General features: G+C 38.4%; 1 protein-coding gene across 14 annotated transcripts in view; it reads right to left on the bottom strand.

The window, feature by feature from the left end:
* Positions 1-25,955, bottom strand: part of SP140 (SP140 nuclear body protein) — a 77,208-nt gene that overhangs the window by 13,942 nt on the left and 37,311 nt on the right. For 12 of the 14 annotated variants that reach the window (XM_036319475.1, XM_036319470.1, XM_036319472.1 and 9 more), the window contains 10 exons: positions 25,661-25,777; positions 24,543-24,596; positions 18,410-18,475; positions 12,583-12,669; positions 12,288-12,389; positions 11,301-11,354; positions 8,237-8,302; positions 6,046-6,150; positions 2,725-2,867; positions 1,567-1,614 (listed from right to left, as the gene is read on the bottom strand). In XM_036319475.1, the coding sequence (XP_036175368.1) occupies positions 1,567-1,614; positions 2,725-2,867; positions 6,046-6,150; positions 8,237-8,302; positions 11,301-11,354; positions 12,288-12,389; positions 12,583-12,669; positions 18,410-18,475; positions 24,543-24,596; positions 25,661-25,777 (842 nt within the window). The remainder of the gene's footprint in view (positions 1-1,566; positions 1,615-2,724; positions 2,868-6,045; positions 6,151-8,236; positions 8,303-11,300; positions 11,355-12,287; positions 12,390-12,582; positions 12,670-18,409; positions 18,476-24,542; positions 24,597-25,660; positions 25,778-25,955) is intronic. The other 2 variants (XM_036319478.1, XM_036319476.1) reach the window with 2 other exon arrangements.

Genomic DNA, 25,955 nt, shown 5'->3' with positions numbered 1-25,955 from the left:
AAACAAGTGAATGGATAAGTATTCTTTTACTTAGAAAAAGAGATTACTTGCTCTCTCCTAGACAAACATTAGCATACAATACATGATTCTTCTTGAGGAGTATGTTATTTCATAAAATATTGTCACCAAAAGATATTAGAGGCCCCTTCAGGAGCCAGGGAAGCTGTCTTGTGGTGCTAAGAGTGACACTTAAGTTTCCAGAAACCAGTGAGCTCCATCAGCAAAAGAGGTTCTGAGAGACACAGAGGAACCACAGCAGTAGTTATTGGTCCTGAGATCTGCCAATTTAGAGAGCTTCTGTTTTTGATCAAGGAGAGACAAAATACAAAGGCAACTGCAGCTTGTTACTGAAAAGTGTTTGACTCATAAATGAGGGTATATCCTAATGAAAGGAAGTTGCCAGCTCACTTGGGTGCTCTACTTGAGTAAATCTTGGTACTTGAGGAATGGTACAGATGCTCATCTTCAACTTACTCACTAAATAAGCCTAATAAGTTTCCAAAGAGGAAATTGAGTAAATAAAATGTCTCAAGGACTGACAGTTTAAATCATCAGACAATATAAAGGCCTGGACCTCACATCCCCAGTGAAAGATAAATCTCATTGGCCAGCTATGTGTGACCTATCTTAGGATTTGAGAATGTCTTGGATGGCCATATCTACCTGAAGTATCTAAGAATGATATTTCTTTTCTCCCCTTCTACCTCAATACTCATTCATACCAAATCTTGGAAAAGCCATCACTTTGTCCTGAATCTGAACTGTGCATTATGTATTTGTTTGTTAGCATCAAAGTACACAATTTTTCAGGTCAGGCCTCCTATATTCATGGATCGCCCAAAAGTTTCTTCCCCCAAAGCACTATCCTCATGAAAGGCAAATAATTTCCCCCTGAAAAAGAATTCTGATTGTCTCTATGCATGTTTTATTGGAAGGTGGAAGAAGATGTAAAGGATCAGGAAAGAAGCAGGCTTTTAGTTGCCTATTTCATGAAATAGTGTATGGCAGGGTGTCCCAAAATAATGTACACACACTTTAATAGCTGACAGCTCAATTTTGAAAAGGAAATGTATTTTAATAAACATTGCCTTTATAATTATTCAAAGTGTGTGTATATATTTTGGGGAGATGTTCCAAGATACACTACTAGACCAGGGGGTCATAGGCATGATGGTGAGCAAACTTTTGCACCATCAGAAAATAATAACCCTAATTTTTAAAAATCTTAGCTTGAGTTGAAGATGACTCTGTGACTATTATTAAATGCTTTTATGTATTTCATAATTATGATTGCCTTTACAACTTTAACACCCTTACAGAATCTGCATCTATGGCTAAAACTCATCTATGAGATTTATTTTGATACCTCCTTATCGTCTTCATATCAACTGATTTGCTATTCAAAGGAGACCTTGCATACAATATAATGTCCAAATTAGGACCGCTGAAGGTACATGCAAAAAAAAGATAATTATAATTATCCAACTGAGAAACCATAAAATAACATACTGCATATGTAAAATTAGTTATGCAATGAGAATTTGTAGAAAGTTATATAGTCATTACCTTTTTTCTCCTTCTGTATATCACTGGGGGATTGCATAGAAATCCTTTCTGAAAAATAAAAAGATCCAAGTATATGGGTCTGTGGGTCTGGTTTGTGAGTCTTGCATTTCCAACCTCCTCCCAAATATTTCTACCCTGATATCCCACTGTCAGTTAGAACCAAGGTGTCTAAATGATACACCATCTCCCTCTCCTCACCTGTTCTAAAATTCATCAACAGTACCCAGAAAAATCACCTTTAGAACCTTTTTCTTTGATCTTGTGCTTTTCCCCTTCGTTTTAAGAGATTTTCCTTCACAATCCCTTTGATACTTTTCACCTCCTTTCTATTCCCACAAGTTCCATTCAAAATTGCATGCTCACATCAGGGCTATTCAACCAATACATATGTATCCCACACCTACAGGATGTCAGACACCCTGGATAATGTTGAACACACAAATATGTACAAACCCTAGAGGGATCTAGAGAGATAAAGAGAATTCACAGAATGATAAGTTTTAAATAGTATGAGAAGGGCCTTAATAGTGAGGTTAGGGGGCCCAAGGCAGGTCAGTCAGGGAATATTCAAAGAGGGGTGACACTGGAGTTGAACATTGTAGGATGATTATAGGCTTCTTGGGCTGAAAGACAATGAAGCCATTTCCAAGCCCCATGTTGTCTGAGATAGTGTTTTTTAAACATGTCATTTCATAGCTCAGGAGACACCCTGGTTCTGCATTGTATATGCTATGACTTTAAAATCCTTAGCCTGGCATTAAATCCCTCCAAAAAACCCCAAATTGATGGATTATGCCTTATCACACACACAATCCATCTACCTCAATCCACGGAGCCACATTAGTTGTGGTTCTGGTTTTCGCACCATTCTTTCTCTGGAGTGCCTTCTGACCACTTGTTTGGCCATAGACTGTCTCCTTTCTTTCAGTGCCTAAAGTTGTCTGCAAGCACCTGAGTCAGGATGACTTTTCCCTCCTCCACGATCCTGCATCTATCCTGAAAGAGCCTCTAATCAATGTGCTGCCTTGTACTAAGGTATGAGTGTGGGGTAAGCATAAAGTCAGGGGCTATTACTCAACATATATTTGGTGAACAAACAGTGACCTATCTTAGGGTGCAAGCAGGAAAACCACATCCAAGCTCCTGTCGCTGGAATACCTCTATCAGCCATTTTAGGGTTCTCCTACTGCAGCGCATGCTGTTCTTCCAGTTCTTCCATCCTGCACGGCCTCCTTTGACTTCAAATTCTCTGGGAGTGAACCAATTTCCATCCTCACCCTGTATGCACTTCATGGTGGATCCTGTAAGACCAGAATAAGTTGATCCTGGGCCTTTTGTCCTCATAACTCAGACACTTGCCTCCCACCACACTGGATCTGGAGTCACCCAATTCGGGCTCAAGATCACTAGCAGAAGAGTCTGTCCTCCCCTCTCAGACTTCAGCATCCCCAAACCCAGCCTGTAAGTTCCCTCCCAGGAGATTTCCTGCTTTGGGCACACATTTCTTTATCTTTTGTACAACAAAAAAAAAAGTGATCATTACCATCAAAATCAACGTTAAAAAGGATTCCAAAATCACCTATAAGGAATCCTCCAAGAATCCTCTCATTCTGAACAATGAGGGGATTTCAATGTGCTGTTGAATTCTGGGAATAGAGAACAGGCCAGACTCTCTGATGGCCCTGGGTCAATGTGAAGGCAGAACCTCTGGATGGACTGAGATCTCAGCTCAGAATGGCACAACAGAAACATCTGTGTCCTTTATTTCAACATGCTTCATCCAGTTTAATGTCATTATTGAGCACTGAGTTTTTTCATCCCTGAATTCATGAACAGCTGATGATAAAAATAATTGTGACATGTATTCAGTGGAAATTTTAAGCTATATGTAAAATATAATCATATGCTAAACATTATTAGCCATTAGAGAAATACAAATCAAATCCACAATGAGATATCACTTCACATCCACTAGTCGGGCCATAATTTAAAAGTCAGACAATTATGCCCTGACTGGTTTGGCTCAGTGGATAGAGCGTCGACCTGCGGACTGAAGGGTCCCAGGTTCAATTCTGGTCAAGGGCATGTACCTTGGTTGCGGGCACATCCCCAGTAGGGGGTGTGCAAGAGGCAGCTGATCAATGTTTCTCTCTCATTGATGTTTCTAACTCTCTATCCCTCTCCCTTCCTCTCTGTAAAAAATCAATAAAATACATTTTAAAAATATAAAAAAAAAATAAAAGTCAGACAATTACAAGTATTGGCAAAAAGAGAGAGAAATTGGAACCCTCATACCTTGCTGGTGGGAATATAAAATAGTGCAGCCACTATAGAAAATATTTTAGTGTTTTCTCAATATGTTAAACACATAAAATTACCATATGAACCAATAATTTCCCTCCTGGGTATATATCCAAAAGAATTAAAAACATGTGTTCAAACAAAAAACTTGCATATAGATTTTTAAAACAACATTATACATAATCCCAAAGAATGGAAATAACCCAAACTGATGAAGAGATAAACAAAAAAAGGTAGAGTCATACCATGCAATATCATATTATTTGATAATAAAAAGTAATAAGTACTATTCATGCTATCACATGAATGAACCTTGAAAACATCATGCTAAGTGAAAGAACCAGTCACAAAAAGGCTCATATGATATGATTCAATTTATATTAAATACCTAGAATATGCCAATTTACATAGCAGAAAAAAGGTTAATGATTGCTTATGGCTGGGTGGTGGGGTGAGGTAGAAATGGGCATTGACTACTGAGAGACATGGGGTTTTCTTTAGTGGGGGGCAAAAAAGTTCTAAAGTTAGATTGTAAATTCACAATCCTATGAATATACAAACTTAACAATGAATCGTATACTCTAAGTAGTGATTGTATGATTTATGAATTATATAAGGAAGCTATTTAAATATTATACATCAATTATGTGAAATAATTCATTATAGCTATACCATGAAGCAGATCATCTATTTTTAGATGAAGTATTTCAGGGTCAAGAAAAGTCCCCTTCTCTACATAGATGAATCATTCACTTTTGGCATAGCTGAGGCTGGGACTAGGGTTTTCTGACTCTAAATTCTGTCATCTTCTCACTACATCAAACACCCTGCCCTTGTGATTATGATCCAGAAGGAAGAAAGGATATGGAGGTGGAAGCTGAGAGCCTCTTCCTTTTATTTCTGACTAGAGGCCTGGTGCACAAAAACTTGTTCACTCGTGGCGGGTGGGTCCCTCAGCCCAGCCTGTGCTCTCTCGCAGTCTGGGACTCCTCGGGGGATAACCACCTGCTGGCTTAGGCCTGCTCCCTGGGGGATTGGGCCTAAGCTGGCAATTAGACATCCCCTCTGGCAGCCCGGAGCCCTCAGGGGATGTCCTCTTGCCAGCGGGGAGCAGGCCTAAACTGCAGCCAGACATCCTTAGTGCTGCTGAGGAAGCGGGAGAGGCTCCCACCACCACTGCTGTACTGGCAGCCATCAGCCTGGCTTGTGTCTGAGCAGAGCTCCCCCTGTGGGAGCGCACTGACCACCAGGGGGCAGCTCCTGCATTGAGCGTCTGCCCCCTGGTGGTCAGTGTGTGTCATAGTGACCAGTCATTCTCAGTCATTCTGCTGTTAGGGTCAGTTTGCATATTACCCTTTTATTATATACAATAGAGGCCTGGTGCATGGGTGGGGGGCGGCTGTTTTGTCCTGAAGGGTGTCCCGGATCAGGGTGGGGGTCCTGTTGGGGTGCCTGGCCAGCCTGGGTGAGGGGCTGATGGCTGTTTGCAGGCTGGCCAAGCCCCCCAGCGGGGACCCTCACCCCATGAGGGTGTGACCAGCCTGGGTGAGGTGCTGATGGCTGTTTGCAGGCTGGCCACAGCCCCTTCAGTGTGAGGCACTGGGGTGCCTGGCCAGCCTGGGTGAGGGGCTGATGGCTGTTTGCAGGCTTGCCACGGCCCCCAGCCACCCAAGCTCCCAGTGGAGGCTGGCTGGAAGCAGGTATCTGGGGTTTATTTATCTTCTATAATTGAAATTTTGTTGCCTTGAGTGGAGCTCAGAGCCGGCCAGGGCAGGTGGGAAGCTTGGCTTCCTCCATCACCAGGGAACCAAGCCTTCTGCTTGCTTCAGCTCCGTGGCTGCCGGCCGCCATCTTGGTTGGGTTAATTTGCATATAGTCACTCTGATTGGCTGGTGGGCATGGCTTGGGGCATAGTGAAGGTATGGTCAATTTGCATGTTTCTCTTTTATTAAATTAGATTCACTTCTTTTTGGTCCTTTGGGCATTTCTGTAGTCACTGCCATGTGGAAGTGAACATCCAAAATCTATGGTTTCTTAAAGTTTGAAAATATCATATTTGGGATCCCTTCCTCCTTCTCTCAAGCCACAGTGGGTGCTCAATTCCTTGAATGATGGGTAATTCTATGACTTCTTGTCATTCCTTCACATCAGAGCTGTAAATGAGACCATGAAACCCACCTTGTTTCAATTTCTTCTTATGTAACATCCCTTTCACCTCACCACAGGTCACAGGAAGTATTTCAGAGGAAAAATCCACACTTTCATCTGTGTGCCTTCTTGACCCTGAAACAAAAGATTCCTTCTTTCTCTATCATTTCCAATTGCACATGTGCCCCTCTTCCTATGTTGAGGCTGTTTCTAGAAACACATAATGGTACTTAAGAAACTTTATTCAACAGATTTCTGGAGTCAAAGTCTGTCTTCCAAGTGCCATTTTTAGTACATAACCACAGAGTGTCCACTTCTACCTTCAAACCCCACACAATCAGAATGCCTTAGCAGAAAGATAGGGCTTCCATAAACTGTCATAACTCCCAATCCAGTCAGCCCTCCTGATGCTTACGTTCTTTACATTCTTACAATGAGACATACAGTTGCAGTTAGGTAACTAAAGACAAAGTGAGAGACTGTATTTGTATTTCCCTGTTTGAGCTCTGACTCAGTGAGCGGAGAGGATAATAATGGGATAATTTAATGAAGATGTTGTCTACTAGTATATGTTATCTGCTTTGCCTTATTTTTTCCTCACATCAACTTTCTCCAAAGATGAAAAAGGAGCTCAGGAAACTCTATAATAATCTGAAAATTGTTTGGGGGTTGGGGGCTAGAGACCTGATTACACAAAAGAATGAAAGTTTTTCAAATGAACTAACTCAGGATGTGTAGTTAATCCTACCCTTTCAGCCAATGTTTTAGAGCCTTGATGGGAACATGGATATCCATGTTCCAATCTTAAGATAGGCAGACTATTAGAACTAAGATGGACTGAGAATGATGGTTGGCCTGTGGGAAACTGATATAGGGTTGAGCCTCGGACTGACCTGCTGGCAAAGTCACAAACAAGTCCCAGCTTAGAGGGCTCAGTCCTCTTAGCATAATTAGGCTTGACCTTATAACACTCCCCAGATCTTACCTGGGAAGCTAATGGGCTGAGGGAAGTGCAGGGAGTGTAAACATGATCAAAACAGGTGAAACTCACAAGAACTGTAACTATGGTAACCACTACATTGTTTACCTCAGACTATAAAAGGTCGGTGCGGACTGAGCACGGGTGGGAGTCCTTCCTCTTGAGTTGGACTTACCCGCCTGGTCCCCCAATATTTCCAAATTATCTCTTGTCTTTTCTATTTCATTTGTGTGCGGCTCCTCTTCCAGATATTGAACCCTGAACCACGCAGGACGTGGAAGGAAACATTTACAACATTGGCCTAATTCACTCTCTTGATTTACAGATGAGGAAACTGAAGCAAAAGTCATCAAGTGACTGGCACAAGCCCAGACAGTCAAAACAGAGGACACGGACTTTTGACCACTATTCTGGGCCACCTGTGATATGCAACCAGTGACTGTGTAACAGGAGAAGAGCAGCTAAATAATTTGTCGGTTATATATACCCTTTATATAGCAACAGACTATGTCTGTTCACTTCTCTTTGGTCCTTTGGGCATTTCTGTAGTCACTGCCATGTGGAAGTGAACATCTGCATCTATGGCTTTTCTCTTTTCACATGTTACTAATGAAATAATACTTTTGTATTACAAAAGTTGAATGTGTTTACTATTATTAATATGCACACATACATTTTAAAAACACAAATAAAAATATAAATATCACTAATGACCAAATAAAACTGCTGCATTTTATGGATGAACTTTCATTGACTTTTCTATATATCTATATCTATGTTTCTCTATAGAGATTGATAATATGTACTAGTATAAATAAGCATTTGTATATATATAAAACATATTGGCACAGATATATGCTTATATGTATATATTTTTATAGTATGTATATATACACATACATACAGTCTGCTTTCATCATTCAGCCTTCTTTGGAACATCTTCCTAGATTAATAAAAATGTCTTGACCCAGTAAAGAAACCACAAAGTGAGGATGACAGTGTCTCCCTATTAGCCCCAGATCATTTAGCTGTGGTGGATTACATACATGTATCAGAAATAAACCATTTTGTTGAAGTCACTGAATTTTTAGGCCTCTTTGTTACAGTGTCTTAGCCTATATTCTACCTGATATAGTAGCTGGGAAACTATCATGGCCCTCAGGAGATTGCAGGATACAAGGATACAATAAGCAGTGCCTTAGTAAACTCAAAAGGTGTGACTACTTCACTTTGCCCACTTACCTTTTTGATTTATGTTTCTCAGCCATTTTCTTTTCACTCTTGTCCAGGAATGCCCTTTCTTTTTTCCTTCAAAAAAGAACAAAGTTAATTATGCAGAACCGTGAATATAATTCTCAAAGCCTCATAGGTCAGTAGTGTTCAAATATTTTTTTCAAACTTTGATCCACAAAAATGAAGCAAAATTCTTAATTACCAGTGTGGCAGTATGAGGTTGTTTATGGAGTTACTGTGTGTGGACTTGGGAGACTGTAGGATATCACCTTTATTTGACAATTAAAAACAAATCACATGTAAGCATGGGTTTATTTCTGAAATTTCTCTGCTGCCCCACCGATCTATGTGTCTGTTTTTATGCTAGTGCCATACTGTTTTGATTACCATAGCTTAGTATAGTTTGAAATCAGGGAGCATTATACCTGCAACTTCATCTTCTTTTTTCTCAAGATTGCTTTGGCTATTCAGGGTCTTTTCTGGTTTTATATACATTTTAAGATTATATGTTCTAGATCTATGAAATATGCCATTGATATTTTGATAGGGATTGCACTGAATCTGTAGATTGCTTAGGTAGAAATAAAACCCACACTTATATGGTCAATTAATCTATGACAAAGGATGCAAGAATATATAGTGGGGAAAAGGCAGTCTCCTCAATAAATGATGTTGGGAAAGCTGAACAGATACATGCAAAGGCAATTCTCCGTGGGATTTCTACATGCCTCTGCGTATCTCTTCAATAATATTTCAAAAGCTGCCTTGGAAAGCAGAGATAAGTAGCCCTCCAGGTCAGAGGGAAGATTTGTTTCCTGACTAGTATAAAACCAGAGAATAGCTCCCTCCCTAGAAGTATTCCAGGATAGTGAAGTCTCTCTCCTCGCCTCAGACGAAATTTGCTTAAGTTCCAGCTAATAAGATAATGTTCTTTCAGGGGTAATGTTTGAGCAGGTTTACCAACAGGTTTATTAAACCCCTTCTAAGACTGGGGGGTTTTGATAGATAAGAACAGTTTCTGAAGCATTTTATTCTTCAGTTCAGCACAGCCTCTATGTGCTGCATAACCCCTACATGGGTTTGTATGTATCCCATATCCCAGCAATTTCATTCCTAGGAAATTATGCAAGAGGTGGGCAGGCATGGAGCCACAGAAAGACTTCTACAAGAATGTTCATTGCAGCCTTCTCATATTAGTCAAAAACAGACACACTTGTGATGTCCATCAATAGAAGAATATATACACAAAATTGAGTATATTCATACAATGTGCACTACTTTACAATAAAAAAGAAAAAAAGCTACTGATACATTCAACAAAGTGGATAAAACTCAAAAATACTATGCTGAGAAAAAAATTACTCTGAGTAAAAATAAACTTTTCAATAAAATAGTTTTAAAACCAGTCAAATTATGTTATAATGAAAAATATAAATTGCTATTTTAAAATATGTGATCTAACCATATTAATTGTCTATTGGTGCTAGAGTCAGAAACTGACACAACTCACTGAGCTAAATCAAGGTGTCCACAGGCTTTGTTCCTTCCTGGAGGCTATCGGGGATAATCTTTATCTTTTCTAGCTCCTGAAACTGCTCACATTTCTTGGTTCATTGTCTGCATCTTTAAAACCAACTGCATTGAATCTCTGATTATTTCATGGGTACACATCCTTCTCTCCACAGCTGGAAACGTTTTCTGATTTTAAGGACGCCTGTGGATTTACTGGGGCCACCTAAATAATCCAGAATAATCTCCCCATTTTATGATCCCTAATCACATCCTCAAACTCTCTTTCTCCATGTAAAGAAACAGATTATAGGTTCCAGGGATTAGACATGGAGAGTTCTGTTTCTGTTGGTATAAAATTCTTAAGAATCTCTCATGTATATCATAGGGTTTTACTCCATTAAAAAGAGGCTCCTACACAGATCTTTCCTATATAATTATATATCTGTGTTTTACTTCTACTGTGAGTCACATACTTAATCTCTTCAAAGCACCTTTTATGTGACTGAATACCCTGGCCTTTTGCTACTTCTGAAGCATATGCAAAAATTCATTAGGCCAGATTCTTATTCATTCTTCAGAGCACAGTCTCCTGACAGTGGCTCCCCTAATCTTAGCATCTTTTGCAACCTGAATAGGCTGAGAATTTTCCAATCATCAAGTCCTGATTTCTTTTGTTTAGCTGTTCTTCCCTCTATTTATTTCTTTCCTCTACCATTTTACTTTAAGCTGTGAAATGAAACCAATTTCACCTTCATCATTTGGTTTAGAAATTTCCTCATATATACACAGAAAGGCCTACTTTCCACATGTCTACAGAGTAAACTTTGCTAAGCTTTCTGCCATGACTTCTGTCTTTGGCATCCACATTTCTGCCAACAAACTGCTACAGGCCATGAAGACATTCTCTATCATTCTACTTAAAATTCTTCCCACTGCCCAATTCCTAAGCCAATTCTAAAATTTGCTTTTCAGAGATGTGTTATAGCTGCACCCCACTTCCAATAACCAAAATCTGTATTGCTCTTCTATAGCTGCCATAACAAATGAATACAAATTTAGTGGCTTAAAACAATGCAAGCTTACTATCTTACAGATATGTTGGTTAGAAGTCTGATAAGGGTCTCTCTGGGCTAAAACATAGGCCTTTATTCCTTTCAGGAGGCTGTGAAGGAAAAGCTATTTCTGTGACTTTTTAGCTTCTACAAGTCACCCATATCTTTTTCATTTCCTCCATCTTCAGAGACAGCAATAATGTCGTTCTTTATATCTTCCAGAGTTACTCCTCCTTCTCCCTCTGTTCTCCAATTTTTAAGGCCAATTGATTATACTGGTGGCACACAGATATCTAACATAAACTCCCCTTTCAAGGTCTCTGGTTTTGTTATATCTGTAAAATCCCTTTTGCCATGGAAGAAAACACATTAGAGGTTCCAAAGATTAGGAAATGCACATATTTAAGGGATCATCATATTATTATCACTTACTATTATGGTAATTGAAACTGTGGCATTAATAACCTCAATTTAACATCAAAATCCAGTAAAATCTTATGCACTCTTACTTCTTTTCCTCTTGAATTGTCCCAAAGTAGAGTTGTTTCCAAGATCCACAGTATCTGAAAAAAGAGGTTGATGTAAGAAAACAGATATTAATAGCTAAAAGTTATCAAATCCTATGATGACCCATACTACTGAAGGCTTGAGTTTATAAAGTTGTTTGGATTATCATTTTTCTCTTCTTTCTAAAGGAACTACAAATCTCCTGAATTGAGAAGTAGGAGTCCAGGATGGGCCTGGGAGCTTCCTTCTTTTTTTACTCAATGGGACTCTTAAAAAACTCTTCAATACCTACTAACTTCAATTCATTCACGGATAAGAACAGGTGTCCTATCCTATCTAGGTCTTAAGATTTTTGTGAAGACCAAATAACATCTTATGTGCAAATGTTTGTAGGGGAAAAAAAATGTATAAATTGGTGACATGCAGAGAACATCCAACAAAAATATGTGCTGGGTTAATCGAAGTTGATCTGACGTCTTCCTTCCTGACAATTAAGTGGCAGGATCAGCTGTCTTAGAGGTCTTTCTAAGGTTGTGGAAAAAATGACGCTATTATCTACTGGCAGAAGTACACCTTGTTTTTATGGGTTCCATAGAATATTGGGTGTGACAGCAGTGAAAATAGCTCCATAAATTCAAGGTATTATTACTAATATACCAATGTAGCAAACTATATATTGCCATTTTAAGAGTGTATTTCTACTATATCATCCATAATAGTCAATAGGACCCATCCTGTTAAATATGATATTATAATTATCTCTTGCCTCCCTGCTTTTTCCTAAAGGGTCAGGTCAAGAAAAAAATGCAGAGAACAGGGGAGTGGGATGGACTGGACCACCTGCTCCACTCTATCTGGGGTCCTGGGTAACTATGGATTCACCCTCACACCATGACCCTTGTGTAGTGCCTTACTTTGGCTACCTTCAGCCCTTGCTTCTGGGCCTCCTGGCACATATTTTGAGAGACACACAATGCAGGAACACTTACTACTTTTATGTGCTGGTAGCTCTAATTCTGGACCCAAATCATAATTTATGAAGCACATAACACAGGAACACCTCTCATTTCCACGTGTTGGCAGCTCTGCTCCTGGAACAAAATTGTAAGTTATGAAGACTCTTTTCCTATGCCCCAGTGATTCTATATTTGGTACCCTTATGAATTTCTGTTTTTCTACTTCTTCCTCTGAAATATAACATTGATCCTCTCTACATCTGACTCTTCCTTTAAGTCTTCCTTTTTTCTTCTCTTGTCTTTTTCTCTTTATTAGAACTCTGCTTACCTTGTCCATCACTGGGTAGTGGGATAGAGTTAAGCTCTTCAGATTCTTCTTCTCTACCCATTTGGGGAGCTTCTAGTTCACCAGATACTAAAGAAAAACAAGAAATTTACTGTTTATGGATCCTGAGACAGTGATTAGGGAATTGTTTCTGGTGCTCTTATGCAGCACACTGATATTCTGAGCTAAGACGAGCTCTTTCCTTCAAAAAATACATCTGCTCTAATAATCACACCTGAGTTCTGACAGAGCCATGCTTATCCCATCTTTTGCACCTCATTCTGCTTCCTCAAATTTTATTTTTTCTACTTGTAGCCCTAAGAATAAATAAAAATATTGTATTCTTCCAGGAAAAAAAACTGTTCTTTGAAAATACTAGAACCACTTTTATTCATTTGTTTAAGAAATCCTTTTTGTATTTTATTTAGCCTAGGCTATGTTTACATTTAATCTCCATTCACATATTTTTATCTTTATTGTTGAAAGTATTACATATGTCCCCTTTCTTTCCCTATTGACCCCTTCTAGCCCTCCCCATCCTCTACCCCAAGCTTTCATCACATGCTTATCTGTGTCTATGAGTTATGTATATATGTATATAAGTTCTTTGGTTGATCTTTTCCCACCCACTCACCACCACCTTTCCTCTGAGATTCAACAGTCTCATGCTTCCATATTTCTATGTCTCTGGATCTATTTTGTTCATCAGTTTATGTTGTTCATTAGATTCCACATATGAGTGAGATCATGTGATACTTGTCTTTCTCTGACCAGTTTATTTCACTTAGCATAATACTCTCCACATTCCCTCCATGCTGTCTCAAAGGGTAAGATATTCTTCTTTTTTACAGCTGCATAGTATTCCATGGTGTAAATGTACCACAACTTTTTTATCCACTCCTCTACTGATACCAGAACCACTTTTAAACTCATGCTAATTGACCAATGACTGCTTACATTGCCAACCACATTTAAAGCCAGCTAATGAGTTACAGCCTTACCCTTTGAAAATAAGCCATAATCTATTGGCTAAAGAAAAACATTGTATTAAGAAATGTTACAGAGTATCCAAAATTACCCAAAACAATTACTAAAAAACAAGTAAGGGGAAATATAGAATTAACTTGGTATTGAAGACAATGGATATCAAACTTTTCTGTAATAGTGTTCCTACATTTGACTACATCAAATATCTTAGAGCCACTCTCATGTAATGCACAAATTGAAAATACCTTCATACTCTCAAAATATTCCCTCATTAGCCATCTACACTGGATCCCTCATATTATCACAATCCTTTTATTTTATATGTACATAAGAAAATAGGCCTTGCTCTAGGGGTATTAGTTCAATACATGACAAACATCAAAAGCCCATTGCTAGCAGCCACAGCTTATATTGGTTGCCTCAACACAACTGCAGATGGCCATTAGTTTTAGCTTTTTTATATTTAGACTTGCATCACCTTTACATATGATGGATTACATACTGTACAACTCTGTTGTTCATTGAAAGTATTCAACAGTGTTCTGCCATCCAATTAACTATTTATGAAATATCACTACTTTATCTTTCTTCTGTCATCCTGTGCAGACAAAATAATTCTCCATCTAGCAACTCCATAACTCTTACTCAATGAAAGGGATTTTACTTCCACTGTGCACTTCCAGAAAAGATATTTGGGATACTTCCATGCTAAATCCTGACTTAATATTATTTGGTGAGAGGTATTGTCTTTAAAAATAAAATAAAATAACCAGGCTGGTTGTCCAATTCCCTTACATTTCCTTTGTAGGTTTACAGTTGTTCATGTGGAAAATAATGCAGTAATTAATAAATACTAGTAATACAAAAATAAACTGTTTCACATACTCACAACTATAAACATACTTTTGCTCCATCCTGTGTAAATGAAAGACTATGATTCTGTGCTGAAGAAGTGAATATAAATATTCTTGGAAAATGACAATAAATAACTGTTCCAGTAAAGTTAATTGAACTTTTGTGCAGATCTTTTGTTCTTTTCCAAATATGGAATTTTGTCTACAACCAAAAGAAGCCCAATGAAGAGTAATGGGTAGAATTGGGTTCTCCAAAAATCTTACTTTCAAATAACAATTAAGGATTGACTTAATAGATGTTGCAGCAGAGAATGTTCCTCTATTTTGTAAGTAAATTGGCTGGCTGTGAATGGACATTTCAGTGTCTGCTGTCATTCAAACTTGTCTTATTTTCTAAGGCAGTGAAACAAATTCATTCTCTTCTTTCTGTGTTCAATGCCTACCATCCATTGACCACCATCTGTTGGCTCTGGGTGTGGTCATATAGAACCCATGAAGAACTATTTTCCAGACTATTTAGTCTAACTGCTGTAAACAATTCACCAAGTCCAGTCACTTCAAAAAGCCAGTGATGTAAGGTAAAGGAATTTCCATATAAAGCAGATAAAACTCAGAGGGGAAAAAAACGTATAGGCTCTGGGCAGAAAAGAGCTATAATATAAACATAAACAATTTGCAACACTGGGCTTGCTTTTTAGGTTTCATAGCTCTCGGATTGACTGATAAGCTTGACTAGTAAAAAATTAAGGAGAATCTATGTTCCTCAAAACCTTAGCAACTATTGTATAGACCCATACATAGTGCAAATAAGAGTGACACAAAGTTTATCTTTGCCTAATCTTGACAGGATCCTGCAGATTCATTCCCACCTTCTTTCTACTCAAGACCAACTGGCCAACAGCTTTGTTGGGATAGGCAAGGAAAATACAGAGTTGGGTAAAACAGCAGCTGATATGAGGTCAAAAACCAGTGTGGGAATCCTGGATTCAATTCTGAACACCTTCACTCTACATTCAGACAAGAAAGCAAATTGATGGTAAAGAGTCTTGGGTTTCCAGAATATTGTCTCTTTTTAGGAGAGACAATTTTAAATTACATGCAAGCTTTCATTGTACTTTGGAAAGAAGTGGTTTAGAATTTTTTCTACTCATTTGTACACTTAAATGAAACGTTACACTTAAATGAAATGTTATAATGATTAAATCCCAATATTTGGCATTTGGAAATAACTAATTTTAAAATGGACTCATCTCTCAGATGATTAGCGACTTTCAGCATGTTTTCATATGTCTCTTGGCCTTCCTTCTGTCTTCTTTTGAAAAGTATCTATTTAGGTCCCTTGCCCATTTTTTTGATTGGGTTGTTTATCTTCCTTTTGTTAAGTTGTATGAGTTCTCTGTAAATGTTGGAGGAGTGGATTAAAAAACTGGTACATCTACACAATGGAATACTACACTATGGTTTAAAAAAAGAAAAGAGTTCTTTCCATTTGCCACAGCATGGATGGAACTGGAGAGCATTATGCTAAGTGAAATAAGCCAGTCAGAGAAAGATAAATACCACATGATTTCACTCATTTATGGAATATAATGAACAACATAAACTGATGAACAAAAACAGATCCAAAAAATTATAAAAAACAAACTCTTATTGGTGATAACATTGGCAAATATGTTTTCCCATGCAGGTGGCTTTCTTGTTGTTTTGTAGTGCAAAGCTTTTTATTTTGATATAGTCCCATTTGTTTATTTTCCCTAGTTTCCATTGCCTTAGGAGCAATGGTTGTGGATTCCTCTAGTATTTTTATGGTTTCCCATGTTATGTTTAAGACCTTTATCCATTTTGAGTTTATTTTTGTGTATGGTGTAACTTGGTGGTCTCGTTTCATTTTTTTTGCATGTATCTGTCCAATTTTCCCAACACCATTTATTGAAGAGACTGTCTTGACTCCATCGAATGTTCATGCCTCCTTTGTCAAATATTAATTGAGCATATTGACTTGGGTCAATTTCTAGGTTCTCTATTCTATTCCATTGATCTACATGTCTGTTCTTGTGCCAGTACCAGGCTGTTTTGAGAATAGTGGTTTGTAATACAGCTTGATATCTGGTATTGAGATACCACCTACATTGTTCTTCTTTCTCAGAATTGCTTCAGCTATTCATCTGAGATATGCAAATCAAAATGACAATGTGGTACCATTTCACACCTGTCAGAATGGCTATCATCAACAAATCAACAAACCACAAATGCTGGCGAGGATGCGGAGAAAAAGGAACCCTCATGCACTGCTGGTGGGAATGCAGACTGGTACAGCTACTATGGAAGACAGTATGGAGTTTCCTCAAAAAACTAAAAATGGAACTCCCATTTGACCCAGTGATCCCACTTCTAGGAATATATCCTAAGAAACTAGAAACACCAATCAGAAAGGGTATATACACCCCTATGTTCATAGCAGCACAATTTACCATAGCTAAGATTTGGAAACAGCCTAAGTGCCCATCAGCAGATGAGTGGATTAGAAAACTGTGGTACATATACACAATGGAATACTACCCTGCGGTAAAAAAGAAAGAGTTCTTACCATTTGCAACAGCATAGATGGAACTGGAGAGCATTATGCTAAGTGAAATAAGCCAGTCAGAGAAAGATAAATATCACATGATCTCACTCATTTATGGAATATAATGAACATAAACTGATGAACAAAAACAGATCCAGAGACAGAGAAACATTGATCAGACCGTCAAACTTTAGAGGGAAGGTAGGGGAGGGTGGGGGCAAGAGGGATAGATCAACCAAAGGACGGGTATGCATGCATATAAGCCTAACCAATGGACACAGACAACAGGGGGGTGAGGGCATGAGTGGGGGTATAGAGGGTAATAGGGGGATAAGGACACGTATGTAATAACTTAATCAATAAAGAAATTTTAAAAAAAATGGATTCAACCATTTTTCCTTTCATTCCAAACAAAAATTGCATACATTCACCAACAAAGCAGCCATGTAAATTGTTAATAACATAAGATATTTAGGTTGGTGAAAATTGATGAGTTTTAATTGGATTTTAAAATTTTACATAGTTCTGATTCAAAATTGTCAGTCATCCAGAAAATAAGGTTTCACCCTTATTGTCTAGAAGAAAGGAGTTCCTTACCATAAATAACTACAGAAATAAACAAGCTCTCAGGTATCTGATCAGAAGTAATGCATATACATTATTGAAAAATTAGAAAATAGAAATAGTATGAAACATCACTATCTGGGAATAACCACAATTAACTTGTTCAAAGCATCCCTTTAGACTTTTTCTTTGCATATGTTACTATTTGAGTAATATTTTTTCATTACAATAGTTGAGTGTGTTTATTATTATGATATGCACATACAGCTTAAAACACAAAAATATAAACATTACTTATATTTCAATGACCAAATGTAATCACTGCATATATTTTTATGGATGAGTTGCCATTGATTCTTCTATATATCTATATCTTTGCTTCTCTCTCTCTCTCTCTCTCTCTCTCTCTCTCTCTCTCTCTCTCTCTCTCTCTCTCTCTCTCTCTCTCTCTCTATATATATATATATATATATATATATATATATATATATATACTGTTTACCACATGTACACCACACATACAGTCTGCTTTCTTCATTTAGCCTTCTTTGGAACATCTTTCTAAATTAATAAAAATGTTTTGACTCAGAAAGAAGCCATGTAGTGAGGATGGCAGTGTCTCCCTATTCGCCCTAGATCATTTAGCTCTGGTGGATTACATACATGTATGAGAAATAAACCATTTAGTTTAATCTACTGCATTTTCAGGCCTCTTTGTTAGAGTGTCTTGGCCTATATCCCACCTGACATAGTATCTGGAAAATGAGCGTGACCCTCAGGAAGCTTCAGGATGCAAGGATACAATAAGCAGTGCCTCACTAAACTCAAAAGGTGTGGCTACTTCATTTTGCTTACTTACCTTTTTGATGTATGTTTCTCTGCCATTTCCTTTTGATTCTAAACCAGGAATGCCCTTTCTTTTTTTCTTCAAAAAGGAAGAGAGTAAAGTTAATTATTCAGACCATGAATATAATTCTCAAAGCCTCATAGTTCAGTAGTGTTCAAGTACTTTTTTCAGACTTTGGTCCACAACAAAATGGGATAAAATTCTTAACTGCCAGTGTAGCAGTGCAAGGTTGATTATGGAGTTATATTTCATGCTGCAAGGACTCAGGAGACAATAAGAGATGACCTTCATTTAAAATTATTCTTTAAAGTTAGAAAATAAATTCCTGCTGATGCCTTAGACAGATAACTATAGTAAGATAGCAATATTTTCCTTTTCAAGTGTTGATTCGAATGTGCAATGGGGAAGCATACTCATTATTATATTCCTAAATAATATCATGGATCATATACTGGGCTAGAAGGCAAAGAAATGGTCTCGATTTCCAAGTGGAGTGTTCACGAAATAATCTCTGAGCTCTTGCAGGTATAAAGCAGATCCTCTCACTTATATTCAATCGAGTACCTAAAGCTCCTGGAGAACTTGAAGACCCACAGCAGGTGTTCTGTGATTGTGATTTTGCTTTCTCATGAATGACATGAAAACATGTGAATGTGAGAAGCCCATTGGTGCTGGGTAGAGATTGTGTCTTGTTATTATTATTATTAATATCATAACAGCCCGCTACTAGATATTTACTGCTGAAAGTAAATATCCATGGAGGAAGGCCTGTAACTCTCTTTCCCGAGATTCCCATTTTGAGGTGGGTAAACTCAACTCTAGGATTTACAGTGTAAGAAAGGCCTGAAAGCCTTGCTCTTCAAGTGGAAATGGTATATTCAAGAATGTGGGGATGTTGCCGAATGGCACCTAGGCTTTCTATTCTCCTTCGCAGCCTGAAGCAAACATTGGCCTTGCAGAGTCCTCAATTCAGCAAGATCCCCCTGGTAGCTCGGCCTGGTGCCTTAATGCCTGGCTGAGCTGACAGCCAGTGTCCACTGAGCTACTGTGGCTATTTGGCCTCAGAGCCAACTTTGCAGAACCCAAAGAAAATTTGGTCACTCCTCTGGTGGGCAGCACTCAGACAACTGGACTTCTCTGCATGTGGCCTAGACGTTTTGTCAGCTAAGTGGAAAGCAACAGGCTGGCAAAGTTAAGATGCCTTTCTCTCAGGCATGACTGCAGAAATGAACTTGTGGTGCTGACAGATCAGTCTGGACCCCTCATGGAGATACCCAAGTACCTGCTGACAGGATGACATCATGATTGTGATCAGGGACTGCAGCTGTGTGCCAGCCTCATGATTCTTGCTAACATTGACCTGTTCATCCCATGGTCAGGGAGCCACATCACAAGGGGCTTTGCTCTGCCTGCTCCTGACACACTGATCAGGTCTCAAACCCCTCTTGGGGCTATGGGTGGTGCATCAACACAGTTCACACTTACACTTACAAAGCAACTGATTCTGGCCACACCATTGTGACCCTGGGAACTCATGGGTGTCATGAACCGGGCCGGCTGGACCATCTGAGTCTGACAATGGTATGCCCTTTATCAAAAACTACTCCCAAAGCACTGATTGACTGACTTAACATTCCTCATCTCCTCCTGTCTACACACCTCTGTAAGGCTCTTTGGTCTCTGAAGACAGCTGTTTCCAGAAAAAGATCAACTCCTGTCTGCATCATGATCAGGACAAAAGCAGTGAGGGATAAATGCTGTTAAATCGACCAATTCTAAAAATCCAGGATTCTGTTCTAACATCCCTGGGGATGATGCTTCCTTCTTTCCCCAGCCAGCCTCGGAGTGTCTAGGGGAGGCAGATTTAATTCTGGTTACACCTTATGAAAATGTCTTTTCCTACTTGTATCCAGTCCTTCTGTAAAAAAAGGTCTGAGTGACAATTAAAGATGATTGGGAAAGAAAGATGAAGTTAAAGCCACGGGAATGGTACACACAGATTTTGTGGCACTGAAGCAAGAACAAAGATCCAGGCATCTGAGGAAGGAGCACCATACAACTTAAGACATTCGAGGGAGGGAGAAGCATTAATAATATCTAGTCTTCAGAATTTTCCTGAATCCTTCTTCCAGGACCATGTGCATGGTCCAGCTCACCCACCACGGAGAAGCTGAGTCTGCCATTCAGCTCCAGACACGAGAAAACATGGCTGGTCCCTGCATCTGTACATCCATGCAGAGCCCCTTTGAACATCAAGGACTAGACAAGTAAATGGAACTGGGAACTATAAGGCTTACAGCCAGGGCCCACACTGTCCATCTTCCTCCTGGTGGTGTGCATCACACGAGGGGGCTCAATAACTATAAATATGTTCCTTGTTTCCTTCCAGGGTCACTGTGTGTGCCCTTGAGATGATACTTCTTAAGAGAAAGCCAGGTACTCACTTGCCTCCCTCATGCAAACATGGTGAATTGCAGATTAGGGTGGTGAATAGAGACCTACAGCATTATGGTTTATGAAATATGTTAGATGGTACAAGAAACAAATCAACTGGATTTAGCCCTACCCCCACTGGTCAGAATAATTGAAGTGGCTTGTGAGTGGTGTCTTCATGGGGGAAATGTTTCAGAATTTGCTAGGTGAGGTGGATTTGTTCAGAGGTAATTCTTGGTGGCATTTCCACATGCTTCCGAGTATCTAATGTGGCCATCAAGATCAGAGGGCAGATTCGTTTCCTGGTCAGTATAAAATAGAGAACATCTCCCTCATTAGAAATATTCTGGGATAGTAAAATTTTCCTTCTCCCCTCAGAGGAGATCTGCTTATAAATAATGTCTCCCTGAGGGATAAGGTGTGAGCAGGTTTACTAACAGCCTCCTTTTAAGGCGGGGGTTTCTGGCTGGTAGAAACAGTTCCTGAAGCATTCTATTTCTCAGCTTGGCACCATTTCTGTGTGCTGTATAGCCCCTACTTGGGTTTTGGGGGGAAAAGACTGATGCACCTATACCAGGTCTCATAAAATTTATTTCTAGAAATTTATATGAGATATGAAGGCATGGAGCCACAGAAAGATGTTCATTGCAGCTTTTTCATATTATCCCCAAACTGGCACACTTGTGCTCTCTGTCATAGGAGACTATATACTCAATGTTTGGTATATTCATACAATGTTCATTAACTGCAATCAAAAGGAAAAAGCTACTGATACATTCAGCAATGTGGTTAAACTCAGAGAACATTATGCTGAGTGCAACACTGCACAAAAAGAGAATATGCTCTAAAACCTTATTTATTTAAAATTTGAAAACAAGCCAAATTAAGTTATCATGAAAAAATAAGAATAAGTCATTGCATTTGATGAGTGAGGGTTAAGGATATACCAGAAAGGCAGAAGGGCCCTTTCCAGGGTAATGGTCATGTTCTGTATCTTGATAGGATTTGGATTATACAGGACAATGCATCTGTCAGAACACATCAAATGATATTCCCAACTTTATTATATTTCATTGTAAATTTATCTCGAAAAATTTTTAAAGGTAAGTTGGCAATATGTTAAATGTTTATCATGTCTTGCACATGATATACTCATTTAAAGTAAGGGAAATTAACAGTAGCAATAGAATTTTTAAGATATATGATATAATTCTAAATGTGTTCATATAATCATAGAAAAATCTAGAAATATATATGCCACATTTACAAAGTTCATGTTTTACAATTAAAAAGACATGCAAAGATGTGAGCATTTAAAAATACCAACTGCTATTTTAAAAGATGCAATCTAACATATAAAGGTGAAATATTCTTTTTTGTTTGTTTACTTTACAAAAGTTTTAGTTGTCATGGCTGCTGTAATAAATTATCATAAAATGTGTGGCTTAAAACAACACAGATTTATTATTTCATGGATCAGAAGGTCAGAAATGTAACACAAATCTCACTGGGCTAAAATCTAGGTGTCCACAGGGCTTTGTTCATTTCTGAAGGCTATGAAGAATAATCCTTTTTTTTTTTTCAGCTTCCAATTTCTTCATTTATTATCCCCTGTCAGCATATTCAAGCCAGATCATTGTAGCTCTAATTATTTCATATGTACATATCCTTCTCTGCACAGCAGGAAAAGTTTTCTGATTGTAAGAACCCATGTGGTTTGATTGGGGCTGCCAAGATAATCCAAGATAACCTCCCATCTGAAGATTCCTACAACTCTCTTTCACCATGTAAAGACCATATTACAGATTCTAGGAATTATACAGAGTTTTGTTTCTGTTGGTACATAATTCTCAAGAACCTTAAAGATCTCCATGTATGTCATGGAGAATTATTCCATAGACAAGAGCTCCTCCACAGATCTTTCCTACATAATTACATATCTATTTTTTAATCTCTGCTGAGATGGCTTGGGGGACTTGTGAATCACACATTTAATTTCTTCCAAGAACCTTTTATGTGAATGAATATTCTGACTTTTTGTTATTTCTGAGGCATCAGAAAAAGGTTATTAAGCCACATTCTTGATCACTTCTACAAAGCACACTTTCCTGACAGTGGATCTTCTAATTTTAGCATCTTTTGCAACCTGAATAAGCTAAGAATTGTTCAGATCATCAAGTCCTAATTTTTTTATGTTGTTGTTGAGCAGTTCTTCTATGGGTTTATCTCTTTCCTCACATATTTTACTCTAAGAAACAAAAACAAACAACAAAACAGCTGAATCTTTATCACTTGCTTACTAATATCCTTAGCTGTACACCCAAAAAGTTTTGCTTTCCGCATATCTTCAGGAAGAATTTCACTAAGCTCTCTGCCTTTACTTAATAAGAATCCTCTTTCTCCAGTTTCCCAAAACATGTTCCTGGTTTCCTTCTCAGTCTTCACCAGCCACACCCTTAACCTCCATATTTCTACTGACATCTGTTCAGCATGACTTATGTATTCTCTAAGACGATATAGGCTTTCTCTCCCATGTTCTTCACCTCCTTCCGAGTCCTCACTAGTAGTCTTTGCACATTTCTACTAACAAACTGCTCCAGCCCATGTAGACAGTTTCTATCATTCTACTTAAAATTCTTCTCATTGCCCAATTTATCTCTGTCCATTGCTCAATTCCTAAGCCACTTCCACCTTTTTAGGAATGTGTTATAGCTGTATAATAACCAAGATTTATATTGCTCTTCTATTGCTGCCATAACAAATGACCACAAATTTAGTGGCTTAAAACAATTCAGATTTATTATCTTACAGATATGTCAGTAAGAAGTCTGACAAGGGTCTAGACCAGTGATGGCGAACCTATGACACGCGTGTCAGAGGTGACACGCGAACTAATTTTTTTGGTTGATTTTTCTTTGTTAAATGGCATTTAAATATATAAAATAAATATCAAAAATATAAATCTTTGTTTTACTATGGTTGCAAATATCAAAAAATTTCTATATGTGACATAGCACCAGAGTTAAATTAGGGTTTTTTAAAATGCTGACATGCCGAGCTCAAAAGGTTCGCCATCACTGGTCTAGACTGACAAGGGCTAAAATAGAGGTTGCAGTGGGCTCTCATTTTTTTCTGGAGGTGATAGAGGAGAAGCTATTCCCATGACTCTTGCCAATTCTACATATAACCATATTCCTTGTCCGCTTCTCCGTCTTCACAAAGAGTGAATCTCTCTGTGACTATCCTCCTCTCGCCACCTGAGAACAGTTCTTCACTCTAAAGCTCATTGATGATATTGGTGGCACCCAAATACCCAGGATATTCTCCCCTTTCAACCACCCTAGCTTTATTATATGCGTAAAATCCCTTTTGCCATGGAAGAAAACACATTATAGGTTCTAGAGATTAGGATATAAACAGGTTTGAATAACTATCATATTATTATCACTTATTTTTTATTGTCGCTTATTATTGTGAATCTATAATAATAAAAGCATAATATGCTAATTAGACCAGATGTCCTTCCGGATGACCTTCTGGATGAAGCCAGGGCTGCGAGGCAAGCCCGGGTCCCAGGTGCCAGAGGGAAGCCGGTGCCAGCAGCCTAGTCTTTCATGAATTTTGTCATCGGGCCTCTAGTAGTAATATAAAACTCTGGCATTAAAAAGCTCATTTTAACATCAAAATCAAGTAAAATGCAATGCGTTCTTACTTCTTTTCCTCTTGAGTTTTCCCAAAGTAGAGTTGTTTCCAAGATTCACATTATCTAGAAAATAAGAGGTTGATGTAAGGAAATAAGTTACTAACTAAAAGTTGCCCAACCTAGGGTCATTCATACTACAAAAGGCTTGAGTTTTTAAAGATGTTTGGACTATCATTCTTTTCTTCCTTCTAAAGCAGTGGTTCTCAACCTTCTGGCCCTTTAAATACAGTTCCTCATGCTGTGACCCAACCATAAATTTATTTTCGTTGCTACTTCATAACTGCAATGTTGCTACTGTTATGAATCATAATGTAAATATCTTATATCAGGATGGTCTTAGGCGACCCCTGTGAAAGGGTCGTTAGACCGCCAAAGGGGTCGCGACCCATAGGTTGAGAACCACTGTAAAGGGACTAAAAATCTTCTGAATTGAGAAGTAGGAGTCCAGGATGGGCCCAGGGTCTTCCTTTAGTTCTCAATAGGATCTTGAAAAGCACTCTTAAATATCTCTATACTTCAATTAATTCAGGGATAGAACCAGTTATACTATGCTGTCTAGGTCTAAAGATATTTTTGTGAGAATTAAATAACACCTTATGTGCAAAAGTTTGTAGGAAAACAATATATAAATTAGTGACATGCTGGAGTATATCCATCAAAAATATGTGCTGGGTTAAGAGCAGTTGATCTGAAGTCTTTCTTACTGACAATTAAATGGCAGGATCAGTTATCTTTCAGGTCTTTCTAAGGTTATGAAAAAAAAATGACACTATTATCTACTAGCAGAAATACACTCTCCCTTTTTTTGGATTCTGGGTGAGGCCAGGATGGAAATCACTGTATAAATACAAAATCTATCACTAATATACTAATGTAGTAAACTAGATACCGTCATTTTAAGAGTATAATTCTACTATAATCAACTATGTAAAGTCAACAGGGCTCGTCCTGTTAAACACCTCTTTATAATGAGAGATGTTTTGCCTCCATGCTGTTCCCAAAAGGGGCAGGTTGAGAAAATGCCGAGAACAGGATAGTGGGATGGACTGGACCACCTGTCACACTCTACCTGGGGTCTATGCTGCCTGTAGATCTACCCTCATGACTTGACCTTTGGACAGCCTTACCTATTGTGTCACATGCTTCACTACTTTCAGTCCTTGCTTCCAGACTTCCTGGCATGTCGTTTGAGAAGCACGTAACACAGGCATGCTTATCATTTCCACCTGCTGGTAGCTCTGCTCCTGGAACAAAATTGTGATTTATGAAGACTTTTCATTTGCCCTAGGGACCTTCTTTTATGTAAATTTGTTGATCCCCATTTTCTACTGACTCCTTCAAAATCTTCCATTGATCCACCCTATATTTGATTCTTCCTTTAAATCTCCTATTTTTCTCTCTTGTCTTTTCTCTTTATCAGAA

Source organism: Myotis myotis, unplaced genomic scaffold (genome assembly GCF_014108235.1).
Source record: "Myotis myotis isolate mMyoMyo1 unplaced genomic scaffold, mMyoMyo1.p scaffold_m19_p_8, whole genome shotgun sequence".
NCBI lineage: Eukaryota > Metazoa > Chordata > Mammalia > Chiroptera > Vespertilionidae > Myotis > Myotis myotis.
Note: the sequence above shows the minus strand (reverse complement) of the source record. Positions and strands in the feature narration are given on the sequence as shown.